The sequence below is a fragment of the Lytechinus pictus genome, chromosome 2, assembly GCF_037042905.1.
Source record: "Lytechinus pictus isolate F3 Inbred chromosome 2, Lp3.0, whole genome shotgun sequence".
NCBI lineage: Eukaryota > Metazoa > Echinodermata > Echinoidea > Temnopleuroida > Toxopneustidae > Lytechinus > Lytechinus pictus.
The window spans coordinates 59,641,803-59,659,015 of NC_087246.1; the positions used below are offsets into that span (position 1 = coordinate 59,641,803).

The 17,213-nt window shown below is 36.2% G+C and overlaps 1 protein-coding gene across 1 annotated transcript in view; it reads left to right on the plus strand.

Annotated features, from left to right (window-relative positions):
- The window catches only part of LOC129253881 (uncharacterized), a 45,999-nt gene that overhangs the window by 9,148 nt on the left and 19,638 nt on the right, over window positions 1-17,213 (plus strand). Inside the window, exons 3-5 of the mRNA XM_054892313.2 lie at window positions 1,973-2,065; window positions 11,772-11,852; window positions 15,460-15,623. Of these exons, the coding sequence (XP_054748288.2) occupies window positions 1,973-2,065; window positions 11,772-11,852; window positions 15,460-15,623 (338 nt within the window). The remainder of the gene's footprint in view (window positions 1-1,972; window positions 2,066-11,771; window positions 11,853-15,459; window positions 15,624-17,213) is intronic.

The window sequence follows — 17,213 nt, forward strand, 5'->3', positions numbered from 1 at the left end:
CTTTATTATTTATATGGTGTTGGTACATTCAGCTACTGGGAGTATAGAAACACATCTCTCAAAATTTGATTGAATGTTCAGTATCAAATCTTTGTTTTCATCCATCTTTCATCCATCTTTTTGAAAGTGTCGCCTAATGTACATGATGTATTGCAGATTGATGTTAGAAACTCCCTTTTCCAAAATAGATTGCATTTTGAAGTTAAAAAAATCTACTTTTGAATAAATGTTGATATTGTTGATTTGTCATTGGCTCCCCTTGCAGCTCTAATAAAATAATTAATACAAAAACGTAGATATCGAGTCAATATATTTAGGGTTTTATTAATGTAGACAAATTTGAAGGAATCATTGAATTCAACAAGTTCTTTTGGCTGCTACTCTCATCTGTCTACTTGATATTACAAACAATATCTATTAATAGTTTGAATATGATACACGTGAATTCACAGGGGGTAAAGATGTGGGTACCTGCCAGTGGAAAATAATTGACCTTTTATAAACAAAATATAAGATATCATTGGTCATGCCAAGTCTGTCTGGTATAATGCTAAATACAGCATCATGACCAAACCCCAAAAGCATTTTATCTCCCATTGCCAAATAACTTTTATCTAGTTAAAGTGAGTATATTTTGGCATTGAGAAGCACTATCAATGAAGTTTCCAATTTTAAACTAGTTGGAAAAAGAAACAACTGAATCATGCACTGATAGGTTTTTATAGAAAAGTTGGAGTGGATCGTTTTTCATTTTGTTTCAACAGTATGATATAATGCAAGTTTTGTAAACTAGAGGAGTGTTTCATAGTTTCTTAAAGTAACCCATGTTTTTTTTTACTCTGCTCCCCTCTCACTTCCCTTTCCCTGCTATATTTTCTTTCCTCCTTTTTTTGTTTCTTTCTGGTCCTCTCTTTTCTTGGCTACTTGTCTTTTCTATCCATCATTAGGTGGATTCAAACCGCCTCGATCATAAGAATCCCCGTTAAATTATGAGAAATTTTTAAGGCTAAAAAATACCCATTAATTATTCCTGCATTCACACCGCCCCGAAACATACCCTTCGGGATAAATTCCTGAAGTTAGGAGCATGCGCAGTATGGTCTGATAAGCAGGCAAGGCGCGAGATTCAAAACCACTAGCTCAGCAGCCACCCACGGCGCCCGCGCCTAACTACATGCTGGGCTAAAAGTTCCAGTAAATTGCTTTCACATTGCCAAAATACCTGCAACCTTGGAAAAATCCCCGCGAAAGTTCTCGTAATTTGGCCAAGTACCTTGGATGATTGATCATTTATTTTATTTTGTTATTTTATTTTATATTTTTAATTTCATTTCATATCATATCGTAATATCATTTCATATCATATTTCATTTTATTTCATTTTGTTTTGTTTTATTTTATCTTATATTATTTTATTTCATTTTATTTATAGTAGTACTTATTACTAATATGGCACTTTTCATTTTATTTAAAATATATTTTATTCATTTTTATTCTACTTTTTTTTTTTTTTTTTTGGGGGGGTGAGTATACCTTTCATTTCAAGGGCTACTATCTTTCCACATCATGCATTCATGGGGGGTAAAATAGCATCATTCTGCCATACTTCATGGTATATATTTTCCCCTTTTGAAAAATCTTGAACTTATATATAAAATATAAAATTTGTAATAAACTTCTTCTGTATTCCCCAATGAATTTTTACAGAGCAGTGTAAGGAATCTATTTTAAGAGTAATACTAATATATGCTGTAAGATGATTATCATGACGATGGTAATTAGGAAATGATGATCCACCTTTATGTAGCATGCTAAACACTGCATATTTATTAGAACTACTAATTGATAGAAAGCAGCAGTATTTGAATTATTAATCCATCTGGTACATTTCATACTTGGAAGACAACTAATTTAGAAGAAACATTGCAAGTGTTATAATAAATTGCTTTTTTTTGTGTGTTTTGTTTTTCAGATTGATTTCCAGGCATGCCAGCTGTGTAACATACAGAAAGGAAACCTGAATAGAAAGTTTACCTTTGCAACTGTAACAGACTACGAGAGTGAGGTAAGAATAAAATAGAATTTTGTTGTTGTTCTCTTGCTTAAAATTCTACTTACAATCTTTGACGGTGAACACTTGGCCCATGTCATAAAGCCTTACAATTATAGTAACATAACTTTGCCATTATGGTAACTACCATGGAAACCTTGATTGTGATTGGCTGCTGGTCCCTGTTACCATGGTTACCATAAAGACAAACTTACGATATTTGTAATGCTCTGGCTTCCTGCTCAAACACTTTTGGACATAAGGAAAATATTTGTGATAGAGTGATAACTGATAAAAGTAGACTAGCGCTTTTCACTGGTAGATTGTCCCTGATGGCAGAGCTAAATCAACCAAGTTAGTGCACAGATGGGGTTGCCATAGACCCCCCCCCAAAAAAAAAAAATACATTACTAAGAAAGAGAGAGAGAGAGAGAAAGAAAGAAAATGTGTGAAATATATTATTTCTAAATATTTCAAAATCTATCATAAAATTAGATATTGTACAAAAAAGATCAAAATTTTTGCTTGCTCATGGCTGTATAGAAATCTTCCCCTATGCCAATTTTTTTTTGTTTATTATGCCACTGTTGCGCACTTGCGCGTAACTTACAAACTGCTTTGTGAAACACTACCCTGTAGACAGGGGGGGGGGGATCCACGACCCCCTTCTAGGTCTAATTAACCCCTTTCTTCCGGCCATTAGGTGACCTCCATACGATAAGACCCCTGGCTCAAGAGACAGGAAGTCCAGGATGTAATGTATTTTAGCCGAACAGGTCATTTTGGAAAATCAACCCCACTCTAGATTTAGCCCCAGTTCCAATATTCAACTACCTGCATATCAAAAAGGTGTTTTCATATCACTTAAAAGCTGAATTATTAAGAGCACTTTTCCATCCTAGCGAGTTCACTTAGGGTGTGTTTATGCTTCCATTGCGTAGACAGAGTCAGCGTTTTCGAACATCGTTTCAGATCGCCGATCGCAAACGTGGTTCTGGGGGTGCTGTTTATGCTTAATTTTTCAGAGGCGAAATCGTGATCTGCAGCTGGCTTCGCGACGTAATTTTTGTTGGATAGGAAAGAAATGTACCTTTTTGTAAATCTACGATCGGCGTTCTGAAATGTAGTTTAAATGAAAGTAAGCATGGACGCAACCATGTTTTGGACTATTCACGTATGAAAATGCTGATTCTGACCTGAAAAGTGGAAGCATAAACACGGTCTTAGGTGGGCAAGTTCTCCTAATTTCCTTGTTAACATAGAGCATATTGTCAACTGGTTAGGGTGTTAACAAGTTCATGAAATATTTGTATTGTAATAATTCTTTTGGGTTATATTCACTTAGTCTTCATCTCAGTTGGTCTACCACATGGGCCTAACCCATTTGGTCTAATTTGATCTGATTGCCATTTTGTCTATTGTACTACACTTCACCCAGCTGTCTCATATACCCAGTTATATAAGACCCAGTTCTCATAAACCAATTTAGTGGAAACCGGTGTTATGAGTAATGGGAACGCATGAAGTAGTCTTGGAAGCAATTTTAACTGGTCTTCCAAACCAGTTAGTAAGTCCACCTCGTGATGTGGTTTTCACCCGGGGGGGGGGGGCACTCAGTATATAATGCATAGTGGGTATGTGCCGCGGAGGGGACCCCCATTTTTACACTCAAATTTCCGTTCCAAGGCATAGCATTTTTGTCTTATTGAGAAAAAGAACAAAGAAAGCCGCTCCAAGGCATAGCATTTCCTTCTTATCGAGAAAAAAGAAGAAAGAAATCCGCTCCAAAGCTTCGCATATATTTCGTTACGCCGTTCCGGTCGCATTGATCTGCTACAATTTTGGTGAAAAGCGGCCGTAGAGCGCTTTTCGACCATCGCCTAAGCGGGAGCGCACCCGGCGGAGGCCGCGCTAGCTGCGTCATGCACAATTGCCCCCCGTTCCATAGGGATGCATACGCACTCACAGAGATACGGAGATCCGTTCCGAGGACCCCTGTTTTCACAAACAGTTGTAGTTCCGAAGCCCGTTCCGAGGACCCTCCTTTTTACAATAAGCCCGCTCCAAGGCCCCCGTTTTTTGCCTCGCCCGCGTCACACCCCTACCACTTTTTTGGTCGAGTGCCCCCCCCCCCCCCCCCCGGGGGTTTTCATGACCAAATTGACCTGTTAAACTGGTGTAAGCATAGATGAGGACACAGCTGCATATACTCAGAAAGTGATCTTCAGCTTGGAAGTACAATAGTGCGTGCATATTGGGCATGTACACACAGTGTGTAGAATACCAATGATTATGCCTATGCTGCGGTTTCAAATTTTGTGCAAAACATGTACCCCAGTAAGCTAGAGTATTCCCATGGCAACAAAAGCATGAAATTTATGGACCATTCAGGAGATAGTGATGAGAACGCAAGTGAAGCAATCTTCTAAACTGGTTTTAAAATTTGGTTTAAGGGAAACCAGTACAAGAAAAAACACGAGATCTGGGTCTATGATTCTCATTTAGTTTAATGTTCAAATGCACTAATTTATACTTTATCTATGTATTATTTTTACTTTGTCAAATTAAGATTTGGTTAAAAAAGAAGAGTCTATATCTAACCACATAAACTAATACCCCTTTCATATTGCGCTTTTCACCGGCGAACTTCACTGGCAAAGGGGAAGTGTCCAGTATGAAAGGTACACACCTCTAGAGGTGGAGAACTTCGCCGGCGAAACTGTTTCACCAGCGAAGTTCGCCGGTGAAAAGGCCAGTATGAAAGCAAACCGGAGAACTTCTCCTCTTTAATGACGTCAGAGGTCAATTTTTTTCTCTCCCGAAGTCCCCTATACCGAGATTCCGTGCGCGATAATTTGCAAGCTCAGCTGAATGCTATGGCCAAGTACATGTAGCTACCCTTGAACATAATTTTTTTTTACTAACAATATTTATTAAAAAGCACTTTTTACATGTATAAAATGCGCTAAAATATAAAAACAAGGTGATATTGTTTGTTTTTCTCGTAATACTTCCAAAATATGTTGTAATTAATTTTTGTTTATTCCTTTTTGTAATAGGTAAGAAGTAATTATTACAATTTTCTTTCGTTTTGTTCTGCAATCGCCCGTTGACTTTCACCAGGGAAGAAATGTCAGTGCGAAAGGGTACATTTTTTTTTCGCGGGGGAAGTGAGGAATGCAAGGCAGAGAAGTTCGCCAGTGAAAAATGAAGAGGGCAGTATGAAAGGGGTATAAATGGAGTAAGACCTTGTGGATATTCGATGAATCAGGCATATCCTAACTGAAAATTAGACAGTATGGTGAATGGGCTCAATGGCAAGCAGACCAAATAGTTAAACGACCAGTTGAAAAGGAACTAGGATAAGATCAGGTGGGGAGAGGCCTAATGGAAAGTAGACAATCAGCAATATTTTTTACTAAAAAGATAATTGGAAAAGTTACAGAAGAGTAAAAAAGATATATATGAAAAGCTACATGTGCAAGGCAGCATCAAATGATATGAAAAAATATACAGTATACAGCTTAATCGTAAAATAATAATAGTTACATTTATATAGTGCTTCATTATATGGTTTCTAACCACTTTGCATTGTAATTATTATTACCCCAGTCATAGAATCAATCACTGTTCCACACATAAAGTGCACCATCTCCACTCCCTGGGGAGTTTCCTTGCCAGGCCACCATTTATCGGTGCACACATGCCAATCCGTATCACATTGACTTTCACATCCTAGCTGATACCCATTTAACACCTGGTTGGAGACGCGGAAAAAAGCCTTGCCAAGGGGCCAAAGGACATTAGCACTGATTGGGATTCAAACCATCAACCCTTGGTTTAAGAGTCAAGTGACTTAAAGGACAATAAACCAAAACTTTATTTAAATAAAAAGAGACAAATCTAACAAGTATAACACTGAAAATTTCATCAAAATCGGATGTAAAATAAGAAGCCATTTTAAAATTTTGCTTAATTTCACAAAACAGATATATGTACATCCTGATGATGGGACTGATGATGTCACCCACTCACAATTTCTTTTGTATTTTATTATATATAATATGAAATATTCATATTTTCTCCTCATTATCCAGTAAAACAAAGTTTTATGCATCTCTAAACATGTGGAATTACCATTGTTTTATCATTTTATGGTTCAGTCAACTTTGTTCCTAATGTAAAATCTGTAAATATTGAAATATTGTATAAATCAAACAATGAAAAACAAAAGAATAGTGAGTGGGGGACATCATCAATTCTCTCATTTGCACGTTGTGCATATAACTGTTTTTTGAAAAATGGGTGAAATTGTAAAATGTCATAACTGTCTTATTTTACATCCGATTTTGATGAAATTTTCAGTGATTTGTTTGTTAGATTTTTCTCTATTACTAAGGACTTGACCTTTAATCACTTCACCACAACACCTCCACAACAGAATGGATTGAGGGGAAAGGGAAGGAGAAAGGAATCTCCCCATGAAGTCACAACATTATGATTCATTCTGGGGAGGTTTGCATGAAACAAATAAGTCAGTGGTTGTCATTGACAAATTTCCTCTGGGCCAATCAGATGCAGGGATTTCGGAAGCTTATAACAATAGTCAGTGTAAATCACTGATTTCATTTCATGATTCTCCACTGTTCTCTGTGAAAACGACACTTCCAAACAGCTAATAACTTTCACACAAATTTTACGATTGGTACAATATCCATGAGCACTCTCCCTCTCTCTCTTAATGAGCATCAGTCATGTGACATGAGATAGCAATTAATCCTACTAGATACCACAGACACCCTGCAAACTATGACGTCATAACACTGGTTGTTGGAATTAGTAAAAGCCCTCTAGATCTAGAGATCAGAGGAGGAATAAAATCGCAAGGTGAAAGAATTGTATTTCGAGGTTAAAAAGTTGAATCAGTTGATTTTCTCACATCCCGTTTATTGCACATGTTTTATGTGAGCGTAACACTTCTTTAAATTTTGAAAGTTACTCATCTGTAAATATTATTAGTGGTCTATATATATTTTGCTAAATAAAAAAAAAATAATGTGTCTTTATCACTTTAAGATAATGATATGAAAATCTAATTTGTAAACAGCTATAGGAAAATTATTTTTTGATTGCCCTCGTAAAGACTAATAATTAATCGTTACTCACCCTTTGTTGTTAATATTGTCTTACTTGAACAAAATGGATAATAAGAGATCTTAGGTTCTGGACCCATACTTTAGGCTTCATCAGCAACCTCCCCCTTTTGCCAAATTCCAGAACATGTTGTACTCATGCTGTACTTAAACAAATAAATGGCTTCCTCTTTCCCTCGTTAGATGACACAGATGTTATTTAAAGCGATAGGGTAGCATCTTGTATTATTTTGGTATCTATAATTAGTATAAGCAAAGCAGTTATAGTTTAAAGATAATAATTTGAAAGTCCCATGAAAAGTGTAAAGTGTAAATACCAGTCAACTTCTAGTTGAGTTGAGGTGTGTCAATTTCCATGCTAGATTTGCAAAATGATTTATCTAGAATGTTGTAAACAATTGATTTATTGTTTAAAAAGAACATGAATTATTTATTGCTTTGAAGGTGTTTTTAATAATTGTCATGCTATTCATATACATATTTTATCCTTGACTGAGAATATGCTCACAATATTTCTGTGTGTTTTTTAGTAATGTAACAGTCATGTTGTTTGTTAAATTCAATTAGGAATTGGATATTTGAAGTCAACAGATGGCTCACTCTCAAAGAGTGCTTTTCGCAAATTCAATCATAGCATAGATATTTAGCATTAACAAAGTGTGAGACATATGTTTTAGGCAGATGTCATTTTGTACAGCCATTCATTGAGATGTAGCATAGCAATTATTGGATAAGATCCAGCTCAGCGTCTTTCACTGTTATATTCCCCATTGCATTGTGTGTGTTGAAATGGGAGCTAGATAATTAAGACACAAAAAAGACGCTGAGCAGGACTTTTGTCAGGTTGCCTTAATAAACACAGGGAACTCATTTCAGAAATTTGATAAGTATAAGAATACAATATCTATTTAGAGTGTGTACATTACATGTACTTAAAAGTGATATACTCAGAATTCATCTTCTTCCATTAGATGCCCTTTGCCAAAAGTGCTCATTTATAATTGGACTTTTCTTAGAGTTTGCGATAAAATAATTGTACCAAATCTGCCGTCTATGGTATTGTACCATTGTACAATTAAAACCTCTTCTGAGAATACAGGCCTATTAGTTTTGTGCTCATCCATCACTTTTATGAAAATGGGCAAATTGGTGGCTTTATTTTTTTTAATACAGGATGTACTACCTTGTAATAGACTAGAGGCAAACTGTGTTCAGAAATAACTCTGCAACCAACCAGTATAATGATCCATGATACCATAAAACTTGTCAGAAGAAGTTCTAAAATTCTGGGACAAATTTTCTTATGGATAAGTGTCAATGAACTAAGTCTCGGGCAAGATAGGTTTGCACTAAATATTAAAATGAAAATATTGATTGTATCAAATTCCCATTGTTTGAAAATTAATTAATTTATCTTGTCTGTGTCTAGAGCGTTACCCCAATTACAACTACTGAATCCCCCTTTCATATTACTTGTGACAACGATTTCATTTGCAACAGATTCAGTTCTTGGAACAATGCATATTTCTGTCCAAATAGTCTCTCTGTATTAGAGGGTCAAGTTTTATTAATATCTGATACTTGTTAAATAAAAGAGTTGTTAAAACAGATTTTAATCTACCAAAAACTGAAATTGATTGGACCAGTACTTTATACCACAAGATTTGTAAAGTAATTTAGCCCCATCTTGTGTTCAGATCTTGTCAGTCCTTGAGTACTATGATGACAAGCAGCTGTGAAAGTCTATAAATATCTAGTTATGTTTCAGAACGAAGCCGCACCAAAGATGACGTATTAAGATAATCTACATGCATCATGACATTTTAGTTTCAGTATTGATTTTGATCGTGAGATCACAAATCTAGCTGCAACAAGATTAAATCATTGCAGATTTTTTTTTTTATAGATAGCAGAGTCAGATCTGTGGATCTCAAAGTAAAGGTGGAACTAGTTTACATAGATTGACATGTATGTTCAGTGGGGGATTCTTAGAGTATAAAGGGATGTGTGCCCATTGCACCCCGCCTGTATCTGCCACAAGATAACATTTCAAATGGTAGCCTTATAAGTGTACACTTTTTTGTTGCAATATCTGTCCCCTTTCTTCTTTTTTGAGGTCTCAACTAATTTCAAGCTTGTAGATCAATGAAGTGATTATTTCTGTTAATCTGTGATTTTTCTCAATCATTAATTTAAATGAAACAAACAGATGTGTGCAGTTATAAATTATAACGTTTTATTTGATTGTTTTCAAATTATTGCTAATGTTGGCTTGTTTTAAAACAACTTTGTGTTGACTAAGGTCGCAACTTTTGGACTTCCCTTTTTTGTGAAGACTGGACACTCCCACCACCACCACCCCCACCCCAAAAAGTACAATTTCTCAAGTCATAAGTGGTTTGAGACATCTAACTGGCGATGAACTTGAGTTTAAGTGGCTAGTAGTATGAAGGCAGAAGCAAGTTGCTCTGTAAGCTGGTGAACCAATGAGGATAGTTAAAAAAGAAGACTTTTTTAATATAAGTGAGAATAAGACATGGAACTGAAGTTGGAATGACGGTGGGATGTTCGAGAGGTGAAAAGAGATGGGAGAAACATGTGTGACAATGGCATAGAAATGGGAAGAGAAAAGGTATGGAAGACAAATTGTAAAATCGATTATTAGATAAAAACTAGCAAATTTAACTCAATGGTATATAAAATAAAGAGGGATGGCCCTTCCTGGGAGTGAAAAATCTCTTTCAATCCTTGGTAATAGAAAACATCTTTCTAATTAAGCAGTCCAATACAATGGTATTTCCCATTAGGTTTGAATGATGAAATTTCTTATATACAGTGCGTATCAAAAAAAGTTTACACTTAGAAAAAACCCTGTAAAATTATACATTTGTGATATCCTGAAGATTGTTCCACATTTTAACATTGGTACAGATCCATTTAAGCAAATAACGATATAACTGTCAAAAAATATTTCCGCTTGAGTGAGCAGCACTTACTTTTGAAAAGTTAGTAAATAATTATTTGCGAAGAACTTTGAAATAATTATGTGAATAAAAGTATACCTTAATCATGAAGAACACGTGGAATTTAGCTAGTAAAATTGATTTGAATATATCTTTTACATTTTTTAACTTGTTTCCTTGCCCAAAACACTTCGAAGGGTGCATTGCGCCCCACCCCACTCCCCCACACACCGAGCACATCGTGACGATATTTGCTGTGAACTGAGCGGTGATTTACATGAAAGGGCTTAGGCTTGATTTTCATCTTGTTGATCATTGCCAAGCTTGGGAAAAGCGTGGAGAAAACAAGTATTAAATGAAAAATGAAATGTAAACCCACTTTAAATGATAAAAACTTAGTGAAAAAATGCTGGAGATGTCTGATATAAACTTTTGTTCAGATTCAGTTATGTCCTCAGATCCAGCTGGCACAAAAAGGGTAAAGGTTGTGCTTACTAAGTGTTAAAAATTTCAATTTGGGTGGCAAAATTGTTACAAAATGCTTGAATGCATCCGTTTTATTTCAATTGACTAAAAGTGCAAGGGCAATGTATGAGAAATGTTTCGCAGGGTAAGTTAGATTTTGTCTTTTCCCCTTACACAGCGTGAAAACAAGCATTTCTGCGCAAAGAGATTTCTGTGAGCTTTACAAAAATGGACAGTGCTCACTCAAGTGTAACATTCTGTCAAAACTTATACTTTCATTGGATCCAAACCCAAGATTATATGTGAAAAAATTACCCACATGTTGTATATTTTTTAATTCCCAGGGCTTTTTCAAAGTGTAAACTTTTTTTTGATACGTACTGTATAGTTTAACAAAATAACTTCCATCTTTTGTTATACTTTTTAAAAATCATATTGTGCTGAGTCACTGCTGAACACCAATAAGCAAAACCCACCGCTTTTAAATCTATTATCTGAAATACAACCATATCAATGAGTTTGGGGTTAAAGAAGTTTGAAAAGGTCATGTACATAATGTTCCAGAGGGGTAACATAGCCCCATTCTCTCTTGGGGTAATGTAACATGAGTTCTTTTGTCTCCACTTGTTGCTATGTGAGTAATGTTCATGATATCATAAAGGTTAACCATGGACTTGGCTCTAAGGAATCCAGCAATGTTTGGTGAAATGTGCATTTCTTTTCTCTTGCTAGAGAAAGATTGCTCTCATTTTTTGTTCATTTCTGAAATAATGTTGCCCTTCACCAAATCATACAATGATTTTCAATGCAATTGAAGTAATGATAATTGAAATAGATTAAATTATTATGCGCCAAATCTACTGTGCAGAATGCTCGAGATGCAATGAAAGAAAAAAGAGGAATAGAAAGGAAAAAAGATTAGGGCTGTTTTTAGCCAGCTCAACATTGAGTTTCGGTGAAACTCAACAATTTATTGAATTATGTTAAATTTTTCTGTGATATTTTTGTATGTATGTTTGTTTAATGCTAACCTGCTAAACGATTCAAACTACTCTGACATCCTTTTGAAATGATAATCAGAACATTTTAAGATTGCATATCAATAACATTTTGTGTTTTTGTGATAACTTCTCTTTTCAGGAGGGGCTCAGGTTTTTTATCTACTTCAAAGATCATCATGAATATGAATTGGAAGCAGACACGTTAGAGGAAAAAGAAAAGGTAATTAAGAATACTAATAATTGATATGCTTAACTGGCTCTACTAACCTGAAATTTGCAAAATTCTAAAAGAGGAGGTGGGGACTTTGATGTAATCTCCTTAGCTACTAAGATCATATTCTTTTGATTAAAAATGTATACTAGTAGTTATAATAGTGCAATATGAATGTTATGAAATGTGAAGTGTGAATATCATTCATTTTTGTTTAACTTTTAAACTTTTCATGAATAGGCCTACTGCCTGCCGATTTAAGGGGGAATTTCCTATCTGTATTAAACATGTGAAACAAGAAATCCTCTTTCTCATAGTAAAATTTGAGAATAATACAGCTGGTTTTTAGGATATTATGAGTATTACATTATTACAACTCAACTATGGACTGGGCTGTGTATTGCAACAAATACAATAGCAAGTTTTAAGTTCTCTTCAGATTTGGTGAATGGAAATTCTTCTCACCTTATCAGCAAAAAACATACCTGTAAACCTTGCTTGTTTTGAGCATGTGAGCTTTCTTGATGAATTATCTTCATGGGTCGGTTGTCCCTACCTCTGAATGAATAAGACATTGCCTAGCCTATCAACGAAGCGTGCACCTAAATTTGCAACATCACAGCTGTAATTACCAAGTCTAATGACCCATTCAGACTAGAAGAAAGTTGTCAAGTGACTGTATAAGGAGTATGAATCTTCCCAACATTGGGCTTACACCATACAGTTGATGTGTTAACTCTTTGACTACTGTATGTTGTAAATACCACAGGCTTTGTACAGGGACAACGTGGTTCCAGTAGGCACTGGGTTAAAGTTGTGCATAATCTAGGAAAACAAACCTGCCTATCTAAATTCATGTTTTATCTGAACAAAACTAGATGCTTTTACATTTATACAAAACACTTGGGCAATGGTCTTAATTAATTTTCTCATCAAATTTTGAGTGATTCTATAACTTGTTGATTTATTTTCCATTGCTGGTCTTGATTTTCTTATTTTTCAATATTTTAAAGAATATTTTTAAAGGGAAATAACAGAAAATATGACTGGAGTAAAGCAATTAAAATCTACCCCAAAATGGTATAAAATTGGATGAATACAAATTGAAGAGAGGAAGCTTTTAAGAATACCTGATTCATCAAGAAGTGCTCATTTTGTTTGTTATTGTTATCAAATAAATTCAGACTAGAATAGATCCTAAAATTTCTTTTAAGAAATAGACTAGAGATTATTTTTTTAAAATCAACACAATATGATGAACAAGAGTTAAAAACGTGTGATAACCTGTAAAAAATAACATTCAAAAATACTAAAATGTGCATTTTGAATTTTTGGTTGATTAAAAAAATTGATTACTTTAATGTATAATAGCAGTGCTGTACAATGATTATACATGGTCTTATACAATGAAATTTGGTAGTGTAAAGAGACTCTAAGGAGGGTTACTATTCACCACTGGAGTAATGTGCTAAGATGCAACTTTCTCGGCCGACGACGCTACACTAACATGACCCAAGCTATCCGGGCAAGCATTTTCTCGGCTTCCTCTTCCCAGTGTGTCCTAATCAGCTGGTGGTGATGGAAGCTCGGCCCAACGATGAGCAGTAGGAGCAGCGTTGATGGTATCTTCTATCTAGGGAGCTGGAGAATTTCCTGCCTTGCACTCGTGTTTACCCAACGTCTCGGTGCAAGTGGTCTATTTGTATCTTCTCATTGAATGGTCTGGTGCTGACCTGTGTGTGTGGAAGTGGGTCAAAGAGGTGTGGAGAGTGGACTCATGGTGTTAGCTTGTGTGCAAACTGGAGGTTTTTCTTGGCTGATCATCAAGAGGAAAGTACACGACTGAAGCTAGTGTTCTTTCTTTTTTGTCAAAGTAATAATCCACCTGGGCTTACAAATCAAAACATAAGGATGTAATGTGGCTGAAATCTTCTTTTTTTTAAGCAAGTCAGAAATGTAGAGTTTTATTTTGCATCAAGAAATGGTTTAGATTGGTTCCTTACACTTCATCATCCTGCAGAGCAAATGTTCAAGATTTACATATCTTCATTCAGTTTCATATTCATTCCTATCTCCATTCTTTATTTGCAACGCTTATATGATCTCCACTGGATTTTCCATGTTCACATGCAGTGCACAGTGTGGATTGTAGATGTGCATTTCCAGCAATGTTGATTTTTGTCCTGATTTTATTTTGATGGGTGAGATGCAATTGTGTTTCATTGAGTGATAGGAACCTTCCTTTAAGTTGCCCATGTCTTGCACTGCATCTTTTTACAACTTGATTACCAAGGGAGCTTGAGATCGCATCAACTGAGCAAAAAAGAGGCACTCTGTGGAGTGATGATGTTGTCTTTTAATGTGAGTCAACAAGTAGGAAAAGCGTGAAAACTTGAGGGAAAAACACTTTGGGAACGCATCCATGTGCCTGCAGAGAACAGCATCAGATTAAGTTGCCTTGGTAAACAAAGGGGATGGAGCATGAGTTTATGTAATGCGTCATGCGCAGTGTGTTGATGTATGCTATTGAGAGTCTCTCGATTATTGGTTGAAGAGAAGGGTCCCTCTTGGTGTCCTCGAAGTGCAGTGCCTTAGGTTTCAGCAAGGGTTGCACCAGCCCGCTCTCCCCTGGATGACAGCCCCTGGATGCTGTCATTGGGCCAGGCTTGACTGAAGATCTCATCACATTTCACCATCTCCATGGCAATGAAGACATTTTAGTCGAAAACTGGTAGGGACGTTTACTTGACAGAAGAGTGCATGAAGGCAACACTGAATGTTAGTAACCTTTGACATTTGAAGGCGTATGGGCGTAGACATCCGTAAAGGACACACCACCAGACAACTGCATATGTTGAACTAATCAACAGATGAGTAGGAGATGTGCACTTTCTCACTTTACCAAGCACCTCATTATAAGGCATCCAAGCAGCAAAAAAAAGAGCACGAGAGGGGGGACAAATTAGTTTCCTTGATAGAAGACCTTACTCATAACTCCATCTTAAGCGCTTACTAAGTCTTATCTTTGTCTGGGAGGGAATCCCATCTTGAAGTGCCACGCTGCATCAGCGCTGTTGATGTAATGGTTAATCACTCTTGAAAGAAATGAGTGTTGAAGTTTGATCGAATCATCAAGGAGAAATCGTTGCTTGATTTTGAGGAACAGCCTCGATTCGGGGCAGCCAGTTTGTACATACCCCTTCCAGGATTACACCTAATGAATCTTATGGGAAATTAAGTTGAACTTGAAGGTGGTGATGAAGACAGTTTTAGCATCATCATGCATACAACACGTAGATAGCCAAAGATCTGTGTGATGTTCGAAATGGATGACACGGGATGATTTGTGTATGAGTTTTGAATTTCATGCATCAAATTCTATGATGTGGACAGTTTGTTTCAGTTATTTTGAGTTTAATTTCATGGAAGCATATGAGATCTACAATGTTCATACCTTTCTGGGAGTAAACTTTCATGGATGAATAGCTTCCCAGTGAAGAGCACAACCTACTTTTGAACCTTGGTACTCTGTATCTAACCTCATCGCTGTAACCACTAAACCTTACCTCATATCAATATGTCATCCTCCAATTATTTCATCAACAAACTCCTTCAGATCTGCAGGTTGCTTCATCTGATTGTGGAACAAAACAAATCGACGGCAACAGGGCGGGTACTGAGCCAAGCTGACTTCAGGGGGACGCTGACCCAGTGCCAGACAGTCATCAAGGAAGGCTTCCTAGAGAAGAAGAACCACAATCTCTACACAACATGGACAAGGTCAGTGATTATTGTAATCGTTGAATCTTATTTCATTTTCTGATTACTGACATTGCACTTTGGAACATAGTGTTACTGAGTTTAAACAAAAATAGTTTTTATATTTACTGTAACATTTTCATCAATCATGTAAGATTTTTAAATTGTAGATATATTAACCCTATAGCACCTGAACCGCCCGAGACCGCCCTTCCTATTACACACTGAACCGCCCTTAACCGCCCGTACGTTTTCTTTGCGCTATAGTATCTCTTGTCTATGATTTACCGTGGTAATAATGCGTGTGCATACCGTATAGGTTGGCTACTATATAGATCTGCATAGAAAAGTGTATGCTCCTATTGAGTATAATAGAGAAAAACCGATTGACATGCATCGGTGTGTAGCAAGTTCCAGACTGTTGCGCAGTCGATCTCAGCAAAGATGGCTGCGTCCATGTCTCGGAAAACCACTTACTTCGCCGAAGAAGCTCGGGCGTTGCTATAAGTTCATAAAAAACGTTGGATATCACACAGAGTGACATCTAGATGTGAGTTGGAATTAATTTTTGACATATTTGATCCAAGATTTGGCGAAAACTTTAGTATTCTGTCAGTGATACTTTACATTTTTTTGAAGGCGTGGGACTGGGGCGGCTGAAACCCGAACTTTTGTTTTTTTTCTTCTCGCGCTGCAAACGATTGTCAAAGGTCAATATTCGTACATCTGATTGAACTTTGCCATGTACCATTCTATTCAACAGGTCCTATGCTACAAAATAAATATAACTTGTAATGAACAAAAGTAAATTTATAAAAAACTATTTAAATTTGTTTGGAACAATGCCTACTTATTACCAGTTGTATTGTTTCCTCCAGTGAGTAATTGCCATTATGCATAGGAATCTGTAGGTGCTAAAGGGTTAAACAGAAGCATATCCCTTATCTCTTTGCGTTGCTCTTTTCAGTCTCCTACAAAAATTATGATTATATTATTTTACATATCTGTATTTATCATCTAATAGATCTATATCTTAGATGTAGAATTATATGTGTTAAGATAAATATGTGGTATTATACATTTATAAGAAAATGTGTTAGCAAGTCTGCAGTGCACCACTGATCCGCATCTTGATTAAATTGCAAAAAAAACCCACAACAATGTTCAACTAGTTGACTGCTGTCGAGCTACGTATTTACTCTCAAAGCGGGCTGTTGCTTTGACATTCCCATCTCAATTCTTTATCATTTTTAAGCCCTCCTCACACAATCTTATTAAGGTAAGAGACTCTAAACTAAAAATATGACAAAAGAAAATAATAAAACAATATTTGGAAGCCCCCAAATTATATTGGAAACACAACTTAGCCTACCGACCCATCCCCGATTTTTTACAGAATTTGCTTATTACTGACACGATCACATTACATTGATCATACAGTGAAACCTGTATATAAAGACCGGCCAAGGGAGACACAAATATTTTTTTTGGAAAGGTCCTTGTGATAATAATCAAAGGGGGGAAAGTAAGTAGAGTGAAACCGGTCTTGTGGTCTTAATAGACAGGTTTCCCTTTGGTGAAGGTGGCCACTAAAGTAACTCTGACTCTTTA